General features: G+C 44.2%; 1 protein-coding gene across 14 annotated transcripts in view; it reads right to left on the bottom strand.

Annotated features, from left to right (window-relative positions):
- Positions 1–19915, bottom strand: part of SYNGAP1 (synaptic Ras GTPase activating protein 1) — a 125339-nt gene that overhangs the window by 88925 nt on the left and 16499 nt on the right. For 13 of the 14 annotated variants that reach the window (XR_012850391.1, XR_012850392.1, XR_012850393.1 and 10 more), the window contains exon 2: positions 8392–8513. Coding sequence is in view for 11 of the 14 variants with exons in the window: in XM_075836525.1 (XP_075692640.1) it covers positions 8392–8513 (122 nt within the window). In the remaining 3 variants the exon portion in view is untranslated. Of the gene's footprint in view, positions 1–8391; positions 8514–16420; positions 16483–19915 lie in introns of those variants that run through there. The other variant, XM_075836530.1, reaches the window with a different exon arrangement.

Genomic DNA, 19915 nt, shown 5'->3' with positions numbered 1-19915 from the left:
AATGTATATGTGTCGCACATTTTTCAGGAGGCTTTAAAAAGCTTGCCAAAAAACGATTGCTTGCTATTTTGAGCGTTTTTGTAAACACGTGTGTGATATGCAGCGCCTATTTTTAGGGCAGTACTTTTTTAGGGTACATGTATTTAGGAACAGTATTTTAAAAAAAATCTGAATAAAAGAATGGGGAAAAAAAAGCGTCAAAATACACATGTTCATAGAAAACAGTGTTAAAAAAAGCGCAGCCGTATTTTTCTCCATACAAAATATGCCGTGTGAAAATAGCCATAGATTTAAAAAAAAAAAAAAAGGATATAGAGGTGGTCCAGACCACTGCAGAGACTGCAATTACAGCTGGACCCCTAGAGCTCGAGAGCCTGAAGAGCCGTCTTGTAATAGAACTGCATCATTCTACATGGGCACTGTAGCATTATATACACGATGACATCAGAACAGACCAGGCCTGCATCGCTGGAGGACGGTGTGGGAACGGGGAAGGGCGAGTGTGTTTCTTGTGGCGTTGGGCAGTATCTTAACGGGACACTGTGGCTGTTTCTATGTCATTATTTACAGGATGTACTGCAGCGCTATCTACATGGGCACTGTGGCATTATATATAGGGGGTACTGTATCACTTTCTATAGGGAGTACTGTGGCAGTATCTACAGGGTGTACCGTGGCACTATATCACTATCTACAAGGGGCACTGTGCGTGGCACTATCTACACTGGTCTTTACGCTTCATTTGAGGCTGATCAGAGCAGATGAGATCAATACATGCTAGTAAAAGCCAGAGGATAGCCCTGCTATTATGTCATTGCTACAGTTTCTGGGCAAATCTACAAGGGGTTTAATCTACATTAAAGGGGTTGCCCAGGCACGGATAACTGATGACCTATCCACAGGATAGGTCATCAGCATCTGATCGGTGGGGGTCCGACACCCGGATGTCCGTGCCGGAAGCAGATGGCTCAGGTCACAGAATAGCGGCCGCACTGCATTGCTGTTCAAGTGAATAGGAGCAGAGTTGCTGTTCTGCCGCACGGCCGCTATGCAAAGTACGAAGCCATCTGCTTCTGGCTCCGAATACTGAATACCCTGCATAACATCCGTGCACTGAGGCAGCTGATTGGTGTCGGGGCCGGGTGTCAGACCCCCACCGATCATATACTGATGACCTATCCTGTGGATAGTTGTCTGTGCCTGAGCAACCCCTTTAAGGCTAAGTGCACACGCGGTGGAAAAATCTGCTGCAAATCCACAGCAAAATCCTCATGTTACACATACAGATCTTGGTGTGGATTTTGCTGGGGATTTCACTGCAGATTTCATCTCTCTCATTGGAAGGGGTGAAATCCTTGGTGAAAATCCGCGAGAGAAATGATCATGCTGTGTATTTTAAAATCCAAATTGCAGGTCAATTTGCGGGTGGAAAAATTCTGCAGGATTTGGATGAGGTTTGTTAAAAGCTCATCCAAATAGCTGGTAAGGAATTCCGTTGCAGATTTTCCTTTCGCAAATTAGGATGGAAAATCCAGAGCATTTTCGCCAGGTGTGCATGTAGCCTAATGATTATCACTCGGCAACTATTTCCCGCGTAGGAGACAAAAGCTGGTGATACGCATTAGGGCTCATGCACACGGCCATTCATTTGCTCCATGTTATATGGAGATGTGATAGAGCTCACGTCGAGGTTCGAAGGACCTCCTCAGAATGGCGGCATGTTCCATCGGACGAGGTATGTAGGGGGTATTTCCTTTAGGCATTGCTTCTAGGGGACAATATATCTGTAAGTACAGCAGCACGCAGATACCGTGAGGTTCTGTGCGGCTCATGCCTCCGTGTGAATGAGCCCTCAGATAACCAACGTCAGTGGTCAATCTAAGCTGTAGGCAGGTGTAGAAAACAGTACATATAGCACTGTACTGCAGAGCGGCGCTACTAGACAGCCAATCAGTGCATGGACATATGTAATACAGTGATTGGACCCCAACCTGAGATCATTGTAGCTTGGGGTCCACCAAGAATCAGTGCAGACGCTTATACCATCGGCAGAATAGTACTTGACCTGTACATTTCGGGGACAAATATAATATCAGGAGCAGATTTAATCCATGTCCTTCTCTGATATATTTGGTTTCTACTAATGGAAAGTTCAAAACAAAGTTTATCTTCAAAATGGTGTTTTATTTTTGGACATGAAGCTACAAACTACATTATACATCACGCACATTATTCTAAAACTCAGAGAGGTCTCCAGAATGATGGAGTCAGGACACCCTGCACAGCTCGTTCTTATGTAGAGGGTCTTACAGAGAACTATTCTGAGGAGTGCAGGTACCTGAGAGGTCCTCAACCTTCTAGTGGCTTTCATCTGCTAAGGACGTCATAATTGTACAGCATCTGGTCCTGGGCGTTAAACCAGCGCCATTGTTAACATACAGCCTGAGTTTATAAAGCTCTTGCTATTGCAATCTAGCAGAAGCAGGTTGGGGGTCCGGCTGTCAGACACAGCCAGGGACCCTGTAGAGAAGACAGAAGCGTTTTTTTCTCTATCACAGCGTATACAGCTGCAATACAGAAGACAGAAGCTACTGGATATCAATCAGTGCTCCGGGGTCCTAAAGGGGTTATCCGGGTTTTTAAAATTGATGGCCTATCCATAATAGATCGGTGGGGGTCCAACTCTCGGCACCCCTGCTGATCAGCTGTTTGAAGGTGCCCCAAAACTTGTACAAGCACTAAAGCCACTTCATTGTTTACATGAATTTCCTTTTCGTTCGTACTTGGGTGCGCCGTGACGGTCGTAGCAGGTGTGCACGGTATTGCACCACTGTCCCATGCATGTAGACAATAAAGAGGCTGCGGGCTCATTCAAACAGCTGATCGCTGAGGGTGCCGAGAGTCAGACCATCACAATCTAATATTGATGGCCTATCCTAAGAGGGCAAGAGTATGGCAGAATCGGAAGTAATAGCAGTCGGCCGACCGCTATATAAAATGCATGTCCAGCCTTAGAAGACCCAGATCAGTTCTGCCAGTGACTGATGTCCCCACAGGGGGCTGAAACTGGGGCTCCGGTGGATGTCCCAGTTACAGTGGAAAACTGCATAATAAGAAAGAAATATATAAAGCATGAATATCCCCAGAGATTTTTTATAATTTCCATGGGGATATATTATGTAAACGAAAAACAAAAAGAATAAAATAATTAAATAAAACATCAATAATGTAAAAAGACCCCCCCCCCCCCCGCCCCAAAAAAAATACATACACCACCTGCGCCGACTCAAAGAGTTGCCATATCCACTCCGACCACCTAAGACTATAAAATAGGGAACTCATTCTAACACTTTATTTTAGAGCAGGGGTGAGGCAACCTTCGAGAGGTGGAGATCTCCTCTTGTAACTTGGGAGGGTCTTCAGATTTACTTGGTACTGAGTTGTGGCAGGACAATGGGGGAATGATATGAAAGTTTCCGCAGGTTGCTGTAAGAGGGTGGATTCACACGTGGCGTAATAATACGCTTTAAATCTGAAACTCTAATTCTTCAGCAAAAAACGCAAGCGGAATTATTGTTGCAGATTTTGATGTGGATTTCGGTGATTCATTTCATGTAGCATTAAAGTCTATGGTGAACCTCCGCATCCAAAATCCTCAACAGATCTAGAAAATTCTGCGTAAAATGTAAACCATGTTTGTATAGCAGATTTTGTTTTAACCAGAGAAATACTTCGTGTAAATTTCCGCAGCCGACTTTTTCGCCGTGAAAATTATACCAAGTGTGAATTTATCAAGGTACAAGCAAAAGGAAAGTCTGAGGCCCCCTATACATGTGTCGGATTTGGAAAATGCAGTCATTCCGACCCAGATATCGGAAGGGAATTCCGTCTGAAAGATTGCGCCAAATCCGGTTTAATCATCCAAGGAGGCTGGCAACACTGAGACCAAACGGGGTGTCATGTCCGTGGCTGCGGAACATCAGGTTCACTCTCCCCCTGACGGCCGCGGGAGACGCCAGCACTCACTTCCACTCACCTCGGCCGGATCCTGTAGAGTGCGCGCGCACGCTCGTGCCCGCTCTTAAAGGGGCAGCGTGCGCACCGGACTTTGATGAACTATTAGCCCATGAGTGCCCTGGACTATAAGAGGGGTTCAGCCCCTAGCTTCTATGCATGAGCGTTGTTGTCGTACCCTAAGTTTGTCTATGCGATGGTCTCCTAGTGTGTTCCTGTTCCCTGTATTCATGCTATCTTGGTCATGTGCCGTGCTGAGCCAGAGTCGTGCTGTGCTGTATACCACGCCTGTCCTGCTTCACTACGCCAGACGTCTGCCTGCTGCCTAGTCCCAGCCGAGCCTGCCTTGCTACTGTCCGAGCTGCCACAGGTACCCTATACGAACTTTAGACTTTAACCTGCGCCCTGTTGGCCAGCTGCCATACCGCCAAGGCGGTACGGCCCAGTGGGTCCACGAACCCAACGTGAAAAGGGAAGAGTGAGGCGTGGCAATGGGAATACCAGGAGCAGTGAGTATAGTCTTTTTTGGGACGTCTTAGGCGTCGTTCACATCTGCGTTGTGCCTTCCGTTCTAGCGGATCCGTCAGAGTACCACAAGAACAGAAGTAAACGTTTCAGTAAAGAAAACCCATTGATTTCAATGGGTTTTGTTTTAGCATCAGCTGTGCTCAGTCAGGCTCCGTTCCGTCAGGTTTCGTATTTTTGACTGAAGCAATAGCGTAGTCTGCTGCGCTATTGTTTCCATCAATAATGACGGGAAGGACCTTTCCGTGTTTTTTTAACATTGAAGTCAATGGATGACGGATACAAACTGATAGGCCATCCGTTTGTATCGGTTACGCATTACGTTTAACGGATCCAGGTTTTTTCTGCACATGCGCAGACTAAAAATGAAAGCAAGAAAAATGCAAAGATAACAACAGATTCGTTAAAAACAGAGTATAACTGGTAAAAAACTGACACAAACGGAAAGAAAAGAGTCTGTTTTTTTGACGGATCCGGTAAACCGATTCATCAAAAAAAATATATATATATATTTTACTTTCCGTTGCATTTAATCTGGCATCCGTTAGTCTGTCCGTTTCTTTTTATTTCAACGGATCCGCTAAAACGGATGCCACAACGCAGATGTGATTGAAGCCTTAGACCCTATTCACATCACGTTAGGGACTTCCGTCAGAGGTATACGTCGGGAAGTCCCCCGATGTCTACCTCCGACAAAAGTCTTAAACTTATCCCACTGTATGGCATACAGTAAGATACGTTGCCCGGGGACCGGCCCTGGCAAAACTACTGAAGTCACTGGGCATTTATGGACAGTGACTTCAGGAGTTTTCAGGGGGCCGGAGTCCCGGGACAGAGCCATCTAATAGCGCTCTGACCAGGGACTCCAACACTGTGGAAACACCCTATATGGACAGTGATGTCGGGAGCTCCCCGAGGTATACGTTTAACGTATACCTGTGGTGGATGCCATACAGTGGCATCCATCACCCATAGGCTCCCATGTTAAAAAACATGTACTGTGTGGTATACATCTTTTCTGCGGGATCCCTCAGGATGGAATAGCATAGTCTACTACGGTACTCCATCCTCAAAAAAAAAAAGGTACACCGGCGCATACCAGCCCGACGGAGGCCAAAAGGACACTCTTTTGGTCTCCGTCAGGATAATGGAGCCCTATGGACACGTTTATCTTGTACGTCGGGAGCTTTCCCCGACGTACAAGATAAACGTAGTGCCTTAGCGTGATGTGAATGGGGCCTTACTTGCGAGTTTTGTTGCGAATTTACAGCTTTTCCAAAGCAAGAATCTTGCTATTTGTTGCAGAATTTCACTAAATGGGGAAAGACTGGAACAAATATGCAAAAATTCTGGAGCATAAATTGACATTCTGTGGATTGTAAAATCTGCACTGCCGATCATTTTCTGCACGAAAATTTTCTCCAGCGAAGACGAGATTTTTAAAATCTCATCCATTTTGCTGCTACTGTAATAAGCTGCAGATTTTTCTGTCTACAAATCTGGATAGGAAAACAGCAACAATTACGCTACTTGTGCAAGGGGCCTAAAAGCGGTCCCAAACCATGACTTTTGCTTTACAAAGTAAATGATATTATTTTTATTGAAATGTGCTCGGTAACTTGATATGTGTTTTTTGCTTTATTCTTTTTGTTTTTTCAAGAAGTTTTTATAGGAAAAAAAACTTGAAATATAAGTTAAAAAAAATAAAAAATGGCCAGAAAAGTGCAGAAAAAAATTCTGGTATATGGAAGCACCTCCCACTCCACAGCTGTTAGACTTAATGTATTTTTATGCCCCATATACACGTTCAGGATTTCACACGGATCGCGTTATGAAATCCGCACTAAATCTTCCTCCTATTGTTTTTAAAGGGAAATCCGCGTGTTGAGCTGGGTGATGTACATTGACAGGGGTGGGCGATGTAAGGTAGGGAGAGCACCGCCCAAAATTTAATTAACAGACTGCTCTGGCACCAAAACACTGACCTGCAAAACAGTCAGTGATAAAGTGGCAGTCTGAAGGTGGCAGTCTGAAGGTGGCAGTCTGAAGGTGGCAGTCTGAAGGTGGCAGTCTGAAGGTGGCAGTCTGAGGAAGGTAGCAGCCTAACGGGAAAACCTTTAGTCAGACTACTCTGCAGGCTACTCCATTAAGCGTTTTGGCGCCTAAACGGTCTTTTAAATCAATTTCAAACAGTCCCCGTCCCCCCTATTCCACATCTTACTTTTTGTACAATTTGCCCCTATTAAAACTCAAAAAGATAAATACATATTACTATAAAAAAATAATCTATTGGGAGCGAGTGTCCTGTGACCTCTGTTTAGCTGCAGAGAATGGAGGAGAAGAAGGGGGGATTTAAACGTTTTTTCACGTCTGAAAGATTCACCACCTATCCATGTCAGATAAGGGGTCCTAGCGCAGGGACCTCCATTGATAACAAGACAAGTAGTCCCATGTCCACTGTTCTCTATTATCAGGCCGGGGGGGAGGGGGCTGTTCATGTGTTCCCCATATACTTTTGGGGAGCGCACCATGCGCATCTGCAGCCTCCACTCCATTGATCTGCCCCTCAGCCTGGTTATAGAGATTGGTCTCGTGATCGGTGCAGTCCCAGTTCTCGGGAACAAGATCTAGCATTTACCACTTATTTCATATATAGGTGATAAATGTTCCAGGTAGGAAGGCCGGGTTTTCCATGGGTGAGCAGTCACATACCATCCTGAGATCACCTTGCACTTGATCAATGTAAAGCCACAGCCATTTTATTAGATCTAAAGTAATGAATCACGCCTTACCACCTGGAAGTCTGGGGTAGGAATTTAAGTTTGGATGATGCCAGGGGACACTTCCCGCTTGAATGAGCAGAGCCAACTGTAAATTTTATGGACGAGGAATAGTGGTCTATAGATGTTTTGAGCCCCTTAGTTCCCGTGATGGCAAATCATAATGATCCAGCATACCATGGCATTCTAGATTATTCTGTGGCTTCAACCTCATGGGAATGTCCTTGACATTGCCACTGTGCATCCATAAAAATTAAATTTGGAGAGGAAGAATTTCACTGAGCAGAGCCCTGACCTCAACCCCATCAAACACCTTCGAGATTCATTGAAATGCCAACTGTGCCCGACCTCCCCAATGCTCCGTGGCTGAACAGACAGGAATCCATGCAGTCATGTTCCAAAATGTCATAGAAAGCCTTCCCGAAAGAGCAACGGTGCAGAGGTTGTTAGGAGCAACTCCATTTGGATACCCATGACTTGGATGACTGGATATGATGGATCTTCTCTTTAGGAATATTTAAGCACAGTTATCATTGCTACGATCTGACATTTACAGTTGGATCTTAGCAAAAGAATCGCTCTGTGTAATCCCTACAATAAGGCAGCCATAGATCTAAAGATGTGTCCATGATACGACGAGTGTTCTGAATCGGAACCACCTTTGGGAAAGTTTGAGGGGTCCGGGTCTTGTTAGAGTTTGGATGCTGGTTCACATGGGCACCAGCATCCTTGTAGATTTTCATGATTGGTGTGTGGCGGTGTAATGAATAGACATTTAGGTCACGTTCACATATTTGGTCAGGATTTCACTGGCAGTGCCTATAAATGGGGTAATTCATGCGCTCTGGAAAAAATCTGTGCGAAATAAGTACATGCGGATCTTAAAATCCACAGCATGTTTATTATTGCAGCGGATTTCGTGCTAAATTACAATGAAGCTAATTCGCGAGCGGATCCAGAAATCTGAGTTTCAGCTGCGGATTTCTGTCGCGGATTATCTTGAAAATCCATAGCCTGGTACCATGTAAACATATACGTATTCTGGGGAAGATCACTTATTGGGAGCTCTTACCTCCTCTTCATCGAGCATAAGAAGCTGATTTCCAGAGATGACACAGTATCGTGGGTTCCAAGCTGGGCGGTCATACGGAGAGGTGACGTAGGGCATCCGATGCATGGGAGGTCCTCGAGCATCTAAATGACAAATATACAAATATTTTTTTTAATTCCACATCCTGAAATATTTTTGTGATATTTTATAGGTTACCGCTGCCTTTTATTGTAATTCTCTACGGTCTACGACTCAATTAATGTTTTGGTGATATGGCAACATTTATTCCTTGTGCAAAATTCACATACACCCTTAGGTTTCCATATTCACAATCCTAAAAGATGATATAACTAGAGGTAGTCAGAGGAGAAATGTAAATGTTTTTGCAAAAACATGGTTGTTTTCTTCCAAAAACAGCACCACACCTGTCCAGGGGTCGTGTCTGGTATTTCAGCTCAGCTCCATTGACAGGTGTGGTGCCGAAAGAAAGAAGTCTTGTTTTTCAAATCCTGAAAACCCCTTTAAAGCGACCTTCCGGTTTTAGCTCGCAACGCTAGCCAAACAGATAGCAAGGAAGAGTGTCTTGGGGTAGTCTGAGAAGCGTTGCGGCCATCTTGGATGACAGAAACGGGGGCCAGATAATCAGTGTATCGGCGGCACAACAAGAGAAATGGAGGGCACCACTCTGCGTTTCCCAGAAAACAAAGGTTTGCTTTCAGTTCACAGCAGTGCAGGGCTAGGGGCTAAAAAAAAAAATCACTTGTTCGCCAGAACGGTCACCTGACTGTGGACTGACCGGCGGCAGCGTTTAGGCCTAGTTCACACAGTGCAGATTTGCTGCAGATTTTGCAAGTATTTTTTAAGCCTAAACCTGGAATGGAACCTAAACAGAAGAAATATATAAAGGAAAACCTTATAGATCTGCTCTCCTGGATCCAATTCTAGTTTTGGCTTAAAAAAAAATGCATGCGAAATCTGCAGTATGTGAACAAGGCCTTACACTAGACTGTGGACTAGTAAAATAGTTAGTGTATATTCAGAAAATTTTTCATATGCTGTAAACATATCAAAAATTTTGATGAGTGAGGGCCCCTATGCTAAGAACGCCACAATCACTGAAACCAAGGAGCAGAAGCTCAGCTTCGGATGTGACCAGCTCTCCTCGTCATCCTGTAGACAGCTCACATAGAACGTCTATAAGCCCGTCTTCAGCCTAACGAGGAGTGCCGACCACAGTCCAAGGTGCATCAAGCTTAGCTGAGCGTTTCTGACCGCTTGTTTCACCGATGATGGGGGTCTCAGCACCCAGACCCCAACAGCTACTTACAGAAAATGATGTTCATCTACGTTCTGGCCACCTGTAGACACCACTTTGAACTCAATAATAGCAGAGTATGCAGTAACCCCTGAGCTCCCTCTAGTGGCAGCTGGAGGCAGACAGAAAATGCTCTTGAATCTATCTTAAATCTATGTCTACGCAGCAGAACTCCTGGCTACAAACAAAAATTAATTACTTGGGCGACCATTCTAATCGCCATCTGTAGCCCTACAGTGGTCACTTTTTAGGGAACCAGGGAAGCCAGGGCTGGTTACTCATGGTGCGGATGGACTGTCACACTGCATCAGTATTTAGGTATAATTGCTATTTCGGAGGCCTCTTATTTAATGTAAGCTTAACGTGACTCACACTTTCAGAAGTCTCTCCACATCGTGGTCACACCTTCATAATTAAAAACATTTCTTCTATTTGGGGTCTAACTATCTTGCTGCATTATAATCACGTTCGTCCTGCCGTCTTCGGCTTTATACTTTTTGTCTTGCCAACATCCCAATTTTTATTTTCCGCTTTCTTCAAGAACTTCTACTAAACTCCCATCAACCTTATGTTTTATTCCTCTCGAGCTCTATCATTATAATTGAATTTATTTTTTGGTATAAGAAGCTGTTATAACCTGATCACTTTATACAGTTTATCTGATTGTTGCTACGACTTCTAGGTAACTTCTCATATTGCTCTGTGTATGTGCTCACAATAAAAATAAAAATGATGTAATTTTTTTTCTTCTGGGGGGTATAATTGCAATACTTGGAGAAACACCCCCCAAATAGTAACATTCAGGGGCATTCATAGAGCAGAGGAGAGGCACATAACGCAAACCAAGATGGAGCCCCCTACTGGTGCCGGTTCATGCCATCACAGCCTTCCAATCCTGGGACAGGAGAGGAGGGGCCAGAGCTTGTTGCCCCATAACCTCATTCAGATGCCTTGGTGGAGGGCAGAGGGGCGGTTTTTGGTAGTGTTGCTGTGATTTTGAATACACGAAGGCGGATAGGGCAAGCTTGAGCTGGCCCCTTTCCTCATGGGCCGCCTCTACTCACCATAACTAGTTTCTCAAATCCCAATGAACTGCCAAGAGGTAAAGACGTTGTACATGCGTAAAAGTTTTTCCCATAATGGTAATTTTCGGCCTATTGCTAGGATATGGCATCACTTGATTGGTGGGGCTCTGACTGCTGTGACCCTCACGATCGTCAGAAGGAAGGAGCAGCAGCACTAGTTAAAGGAATTATGTGGGGACCAAAAATTATTATCAGTGTAGTCACTGCAGTACGTGAGTACACTCGCTAATATATATTCCGGTCCCCCATCACGCTGATTCTGCGATTTTCATCTTTTTTTTATAGCGCTGCCGGGGGACCGGAAGACTAATTGCACGTTTTAGTACTTTATTACACAATAAAAACATGTTTAATGGGGGGGGGTCATTTTTATGTCTTCACAATCCGAAAGCCATAACTTTTTTTATTTTTCCGTCACTGTAGCTGTTTGAGGGCTCGGTTTTTGCAGGAGGAATTGTAGTTTTTAATGTTACCATTGAGGTACATAGAATTTATTTAAGAATTTTTCTAAAATCAATAAGTTCTCTTTATTCTACGGGTCGTTACAATTGTGGCAGCATCAAATATGTGTTTTGTTTTTTTATGGTGAATAATTTTTAACAAAAATGTATTATTTTTAATGAAGACAAAAGTTTATATTTTTACGGGGGGGGGAAGTTTTATTTTATAAAACTTTATTAAACATACTAACAAACTTTATTTAGATGAGCGTGTGTCAAATCAATTTGCACCCATGCGGGTCCCGTTTTCATGGATCCCTCATATATTTGAGTCTATTGAGGAATTCTTAGAAAACGGACAAAAATAGGGCACGTCCTGTTTTCATGGGCTGTTCATACGGTCCGTTAAAAAAACCGCCGTGTGAACAGCCCCATGAAATACATGCAACCGTGTGACGGCTGTTAAAAAAAACGTCCGTCACACGGACGATTTCAACGCTCGTCTGAATAAAGAAATAATAGTCAGATACCAATGGCAGATCTGGGGACCATTGTTAGGTCTCTGGCTGTCATGGTAACCCATCAGCAGTTATTGACCGCAGCATCTAAGGGGTTAGACTGCTGGGATCTGAGTTATCTCCAATTGTGTATTGCACTGAGTATAAAGCAGCACTTGCCCATGATGGACATATACGTTTTTTTTGTCATTAAGGGGTTAAAAGAATCTGTGGTAGAAATCTGAAACCGACACTCGGGTTTCTGCAACGGATCTGCCAGCGGATTTGCGGATAATGAGCTTGAAAATCTGCTGCATGTGAATAAGGTATAAAATATTCCATGAATATGAGCGGATGTGATGAGGATTTAGCCACGGAATCTGTTCCTATATTCATATCAAATCCTGAACGTGTGAACCCGGCCTAAAAACCAGACAACCACTGTCAATGTCTAACCTGAATTTAACCCCAACTTTCCATTATGTCTTGATATCCCTCATCACTCCCCATTGCTGGTCCCTCCACACATATCTGCCCCCGGCTCTCCACCGTAACTAATCCTTAATGCACAGATCTGCTTTTGTCATCAAACCCCCCCCCCCCCCCCCAACCTATAAAATCCACATCAAAGCTTCATCCCGCTGCAACAATCATAATGAAATCTTCAGCGAACGCAATCGATGACAATCAGTCTTCCATAATCAACGGCGAATCCTCATTCAGATCCAACAACTTCTATTCTGCTGAAGCAGCAACAAACCCAGACGCTAATATAATAATACCCAGCACGTCACCGCAAACAATTATCACACCCCGTAACGACCGAACCGCGAGTCTTCACAAAACCGCACCATCCAGTCATCAGCTTGTTTAGACAAGTCTGCACCCCGCCGAAATAATAACCCTCAAATCTTCATCCAGCTCGATTACTACAATAAAATATTCTATTATCTTTCCACACAATATCTAGGTAGAATCTTCTAGAACAAATACATTTTCTTTCGTGGCCACCAAAAAATCCAACTCTTCTTTTCTGATCCCAATGGCAAAATCCTAAATTTCACATCCCATCAATGCAAAAGGCGATGATCGCTCTCCGTTCAATGCAAAACAAAAGAGAGGAGATCAATCGAATCTGGTGCAAAAAAAAGTGGAGCAGTTGCCCATAGCAACCAATCAGGAAGAAGCTTTCATTTTCCAAAAAATAAAAGGTGGAACCTGATTGGTTGCCATGGGCAACTACTACATGGGGATAAATCTCCCTCAAGAACCAAGAATCCCTAAACTCACATCCCTTTTTCTTGCGACCCCCAACCCAGAACATATCCCCCAATGGCAATGGACTAATAGACGTGCTCCAGAGATCTACCTCATATGTTAAAATATAGGCCTCACACATGGGGGACTTTATTAATGCTGGGGCTACACGGCGACTTTGGCCACGAAACAGGTCACATGACCAAAGATCGTTGTGTTGCTCTGCCTGCATTGCAGTTAATGAAAGTGAATGTGACCGCGCTGCGACCGGCAGGTTTCCGCGTCACAACAGTCATAAAAAAGCCAAACCTGCTGGATTTTTTGCGACGTGATCGCGGACACATTCACTTTCATTATCGCAGGTAGGGCAACACAGCGTTCTTTGGTCGTGCAACCTGTGCCGCGGCCAAAGTCGATGGGTATCCCTAGTCTAATGGTTTCATGCCACTTTTGTGTCAATAAAAAAAAAAAACAACACAAATTGTGGGTCACGTCATATTTGTACTAAAATTATCAACTTTTTACTCCTGACGACATGTTTCAAAAGTGCCAAGAAAAGTGGGCGGTGTTAACCGGAAGGGGCGGAGCCATTAACGCACTAACAGATCTACTATAATTTACGCCAGAAGCTGGCCTGCATTCTAGCGCAAATCTACTCCTGCGCATAGCGACAGACAGCCAAAAATGCGTCAAATTTATTAAGAAGAATGGGCCTCTTAAAGTTGGCAAAGTTTACTACAGCGATGTCTGGATTAAAGCCCACGTATTTAACGCCAGTCTAAGTAAATCAGCCCCTTGGACTGCAGGCCATATTGCTCCTACTTTAGTCCATAACCAAGCCACACACCAACCAAAAGACCTTGCTTGTAGATTGGTCAAAACCAGTGAACCTACGACAATCTCAGCTGCATATCGGTCAATTATCGGGGAAATACAATGCCGAGAACTATAACAGAAACACGCCGATCAACAGAAGCGGCTGACACCAAACAGAAGACCAAGAAATACACAATGACGCCAGTTATGGACTGCAGCCCGCAGTGCTTCTAGTATAGTCCATCCCTGATATCATAAACCAACATAAAAAGAAAACTGGGACACTACTGGGTGTAAATATGAATCCACCCCGAGCTATGGGAACAATTACAGGGAATACTACATAATCTCACAACATGGCGCCGTCCTGCCAGTAATAGGTAATATTGGATTTATCCATTTCAACAAGGAATAAAGTTGCTAGGGACAAAATGCCCAACAACCTGAAAAAACTATGGTTGCTAGGCAGTGTGTCCCTAGTAACCAGACTGTCAGACTTGAATGGTCTCAAAGTTAGCTTGGCACTTGACGGAAAAAAATGGAAATTTATGTTGGCAGCAGTCATACCACAATATCCCCTATCTCTGCCTGTCTAATCTGCCAGAGCGGTTTAGGTTCACGCCCCATTGACGCTCGGTGATGGAGACCGCCCAGTTGTCAATGTAGACAAGATTTTGTATATAAGCCGCCTAAATTAACAGGAGGATTGCATGGGCACGGAGACACCTAGCAACATCAAATGAACGGCGTTGGAATGAGGGGCAAGTCAGCAATACAGATATGGCGGCAGATTACCTTTTCTGGGGACATGACAGGTCCTCTTTAGGCAATAAGGAAAAGGAAATGGTTCTAAACCCAAGGGTAATTAAAAACCAAGATTGCAGGAGGCCGCCCAGGTCACATGTTGGTCAGTACCCGAATATATAGTAAGATTAGTACTGGATTTACATTCTGTCTTGCGCCTTAGACTCCGCCCATCGAATAGGCCACGCCTTAAGTCAGGTATGGATTTAAAATGTTTGTCACAAATATTGCAATACACTTCATCTAACGGCCTCTGCAGCCTTCCCTGGGTGTCCTCCTCTCACCCCCACTGTGCATAATTAAGGCTGGATTCACACGAGCATGTTCGGTCCGTAAAGGTATTTCGGACCGAACACAGTGCAGGGAGCCGGGCTCCTAGCATCATAGTTATGTACGACGCAATGAGTCCCTGCCTCGCTGCGGGACAACTGTCCCGTACTCTAATCATGCTTTCAGTAAGGGACAGTAGTTCCACGGAGAGGCAGGGACTCCTAGCGTCGTACATAACTATGATGCTAGGAGCCCGGCTCCCTGCAGTGTGTTTGGTCCGGGACTTGCGGCCGAAATACGTTCCGTCCTTTACGGACCGAACATGCTCGTGTGAATTCAGCCTAACATGTCTGAAAGGTCCAAAGTTGCTAAATTTATTAAGAGGTGTACGTATTTTAATAAATTTCATGCAAATCACCCCAACTACCTGTGGCATAAAATATGCCAGTAAATGTGGGCCACTATTCAGTGTATTCATATATAAATCTTAAGCAGTCGTCCATCTCTAGAACCACCTATAGGCACAGGCCTACTAAGGCTATAGGTAGATCTGGCCTTGACCAAATAATAGTCAATAGGTGGGAATACAGAATGACGATCCTTAACCAGGGACACAACATGACCTAGGCCGCACATTGGAACTACCCTAGACACATGTTAGACAATAGGCAAAAATGTCAAAATATCCTAACAATACGTTAGGTCAAAAACAGCGATCGCAGCAGGGAAATACAATACCGACAACTACAATAGAAAAGTGCTGATCAGCATACATATGACCGAGAAATACACAATGACACCAACCATAGGTGAATCCGTAACGTCGTACAATACCGGACATGTAAAGTGGAGTGAACTGAAAATCTCATGTGCATCGTGGATAGAGAAATATTTCTTGTGTGTGAATGTGTGAATATATATATATACACATTATATAATGTATACAGGAAGACCTAATATACTCACACTAAAGAATATATATAGATGAGATAGCGATCGATACATAGTGTATTATATGCAGAATATTATCATCATAATGTCCTCCCTAGATGCATAGCATGTATATATCTTGAATAGATCTGGAGAGGACAGGGTTAAGACAGGCACTTGTCAGGTTGCGTTTCCGTGTGCCTGTACACATATATATATATACACACATACGTGTGCACCTATGTGTATACTGGAAGAGAGAAGCAAACAGGATAGGAAAGAGGAATAAGAGGCGAGAAGGCAAGGAGGGAGAGAAGGAAGGAGAAAGTGTGGGAAGATGGGGGGATATGAGGGGGTAGAGAGGAGGAAAAGAGAGAGAGAAAAGGAAGATAAATTATAACAGACGGGGGGGGGGGGGCGAGAGGACGCTGGAGGGTAAGTGGGGGTGAGTGAGAGGGAAGCTAGGGGTGATAGAAGGGGACAGTTACGGAGACAGAAAACAGGGGGTTAAAAATATAATACAAGAGAGGACTTGAAATCAACACATCTGGATTGATAGAGAGACAGCACGATTGCCGAGACATACTGGGGTGAGAGAGACAGCAGGATGTACGGAGACATACAGGGGCGTCTCACCCTTGTCACCCTGAGAGAGCGCTCATTCTGCATTGTAAGAGACGGTCGTGTGATAAAAAAAAACTTCAACCTTATTCTGAAAACCCCTAAATATAGGAATTAAAGCAGCGACAGTTACCTAGCAACCAGCAGCACTGACACAACCAACCACACACAGACACACAATGACACACACACTGCCTTGTATGGGCCTGCTGCTTCCTGTAGCTCACACATCCAGCATGAATGACACTGGGACACACAGGAGATACAGACAGCACCAGGTATATCACACAAGTGCACACAGGAGACACTGACAGCACCAGGTATATCACACAAGCACACACAGGAGACACTGACAGCACCAGGTATATCACACAAATACACACAGGAGACACTGACAGCACCAGGTACATCACACAACTGCACACAGGAGACACTGACAGCACCAGGTATATCACACAACTGCACACAGGAGACACTGACAGCACCAGGTATATCACACAAGCACACACAGGAGACACAGACAGCACCAGGTATATCACATAAGCACACACAGGAGACACTGACAGCACCAGGTATATCACACAAATACACACAGGAGACACTGACAGCACCAGGTATATCACACAAGCACACACAGGAGACACTGACAGCACCAGGTATATCACACAAGTGCACACAGGAGACACTGACAGCACCAGGTATATCACACAAGCACACACAGGAGACACTGACAGCACCAGGTATATCACACAAGCACACACAGGAGACACTGACAGCACCAGGTATATCACACAACTGCACACAGGAGACACTGACAGCACCAGGTATATCACACAAGCACACACAGGAGACACTGACAGCACCAGGTATATCACACAAGTGCACACAGGAGACACTGACAGCACCAGGTATATCACACAAGTGCACACAGGAGACACTGACAGCACCAGGTATATCACACAAGCACACACAGGAGACACTGACAGCACCAGGTATATCACACAACTGCACACAGGAGACACTGACAGCACCAGGTATATCACACAACTGCACACAGGAGACACTGATACCACCAGATATATCACACAAGCACACACAGGAGACACTGATAGAACCAGGTATATCACACAAGCACACAGGAGACACTGATAGAACCAGGTATATCACACAAGTACACACAGGAGACACTGATAGAACCAGGTATATCACACAAGTGCACACAGGAGGCACTGATACCACCAGATATATCACACAAGCACACACAGGAGACACTGATAGAACCAGGTATATCACACAACTGCACACAGGAGACACTGATAGAACCAGGTATATCACACAAGTACACACAGGAGACAATAACAGCACCAGGTATATCACACAAGTACACACAGGAGACACTGACAGCACCAGGTATATCACACAAGTGCACACACAGGAGACACTGACAGCACCAGGTATATCACACAAGCACACACAGGAGACACTGACAGCACCAGGTATATCACACAAGCACACACAGGAGACACTGACAGAACCAGGTATATCACACAAGTGCACACAGGAGACACTGATAGAACCAGGTATATCACACAAGTACACACAGGAGACACTGACAGCACCAGGTATATCACACAAGCACACACAGGAGACACTGACAGCACCAGGTATATCACACAAGTGCACACAGGAGACACTGCAACAAATCCACCATGTGTGAATATCTGATATATCCTAAATGGATAAATATTGGTAGACAAAAACACTGTAGATAAAAATTTAGACAGATCGTTGGTTTGGTCACAAGGGCGTGAATAATCTATGGCCAGAGAAATCAGTTGAAATTGCCGGTTTTTAATAGCTGATCATGTGTGGCCCAAACATTGGGATCCAACCAATAAAAAGAGTTTGAGATAATGACCCACATTTATGACGGGAATCTTACGCCAAACTAAATAAAGGAGATAGGCCCAGATGTAGTAAGACTGGTGACTGTGCGCCTCAATTTGCGACTTTTACCGTCACTAAATCGGCATGAACACCTTATTAAATAGGGGCAATAGTTTTAGTGACTTGCACCAATGTATTAAACGCACACATCCCTTAATAAATTTGGCGCACTTTGAACTGTCAGTCAGAAAATCAAATCTGCTATGAGCAGGCGTAGAGATGTGTCATAACCTGCGCCATTTTCCCCTGTTTTTCCCTATAAATGTGACCTAAACTAAGTCTTCTTGGAGACCACGGCCACTTTTCCCATCACTTTCCAAATTTCAGACGTCCTTGGCTGCAAGGTTAAAACCGCATAAAAAATTGCATCAAAAACCGCGTGCGTTTTTGTCTGTGAATTGCCGCGGTTTTCCTATGTGTTTTTGAGCACCACTGTCTTTATAGTTTTTTTTTCCAGGTAAAACACATTTATTTTACGTTTCACCTGCAAAAACCGCACGGGCCAAAATCGCATTGCAAAGCCGCAGCAATTTGCTGTAGAGCCATGCGGCCAAAAACATTTCATGTACCTGCACCCGGAGGCCACATGCATACGATGCGTATCACGTGCGGTTTTGCCGTGCAGATTATCCTGTGTCACATCCGCAATATAATACAACACCAGCAAAGCATAGGAGATTTCAAGTCATCACATTTATACGTTGCAGAAATTTTCTGAGTGTAATTTTACCTGCGGTGCAAATATTCAAATCCGCAGCATGTGAATTTATCTTGCATTTCCAGCTCAGAATTGTATATGACGAGTTTATGAAAAACGCACCAAAATTTGCCGCATAAACGCTGCACCGGTTTCCAAATAAAAATGTAAAATCTGTATATGAAAAATTATAAAAAGCAATATTACATGCAGAATTTACCTGCGGTTTAATCCTTAGCCTGGATTCACACATTTATTGCAGTGTCAGGGTATGTTCACACGTCAGCGTCCATTACGCCTAAAATTACGGAGGCGAAAACAGCTCCTGAATTTCAGACGTAATTGCTCGTACTCGCGTTTTTCGCAGCGTCAATTACGGACGTATTTGGAGCTGTTTTTCCATGGAGTCAATGAAAAATGGCCCCAATTACGTCTCAAGAAGTGACATGCACTTCTTTGACGCGGGCGTCTTTTTACGGGCCGTCTTTTGACAGCGGCGCGTCAAAAAAAGCCTGTGTGCACAGAACATCATAAGACCCATTGAATTCAATGGGCAGATGTTTGCAGCCGGTTTGAAGCCGTATTTTCGGACGTAATTCGAGGCGATAAAACGCCCGAATTACGTCCGTAAATAGGGCGTGTGAACATACCCTCAGACACATGCAAGGACCGCTCTCAGCCGTCAGCTGAACTGACGTAATCGACTGAGAGAGAACGATACAGCTTCTATGTATGCAGGATACAAAGAAGCTGTATCACAAAAATTAAAAACAATTTTTAATAAAAGTCAATTAGAAAAGTCCCTAAAAACACATAAAAAATAAATCCATCCAAGGGTGTACTTTTTTTTTTTTTAAACACATCAC

Source organism: Rhinoderma darwinii, chromosome 8, assembly GCF_050947455.1.
Source record: "Rhinoderma darwinii isolate aRhiDar2 chromosome 8, aRhiDar2.hap1, whole genome shotgun sequence".
NCBI lineage: Eukaryota > Metazoa > Chordata > Amphibia > Anura > Rhinodermatidae > Rhinoderma > Rhinoderma darwinii.
The sequence above is the reverse complement of the archived record's forward strand: the minus strand, read 5'-3'. Positions and strand labels throughout refer to the sequence as shown.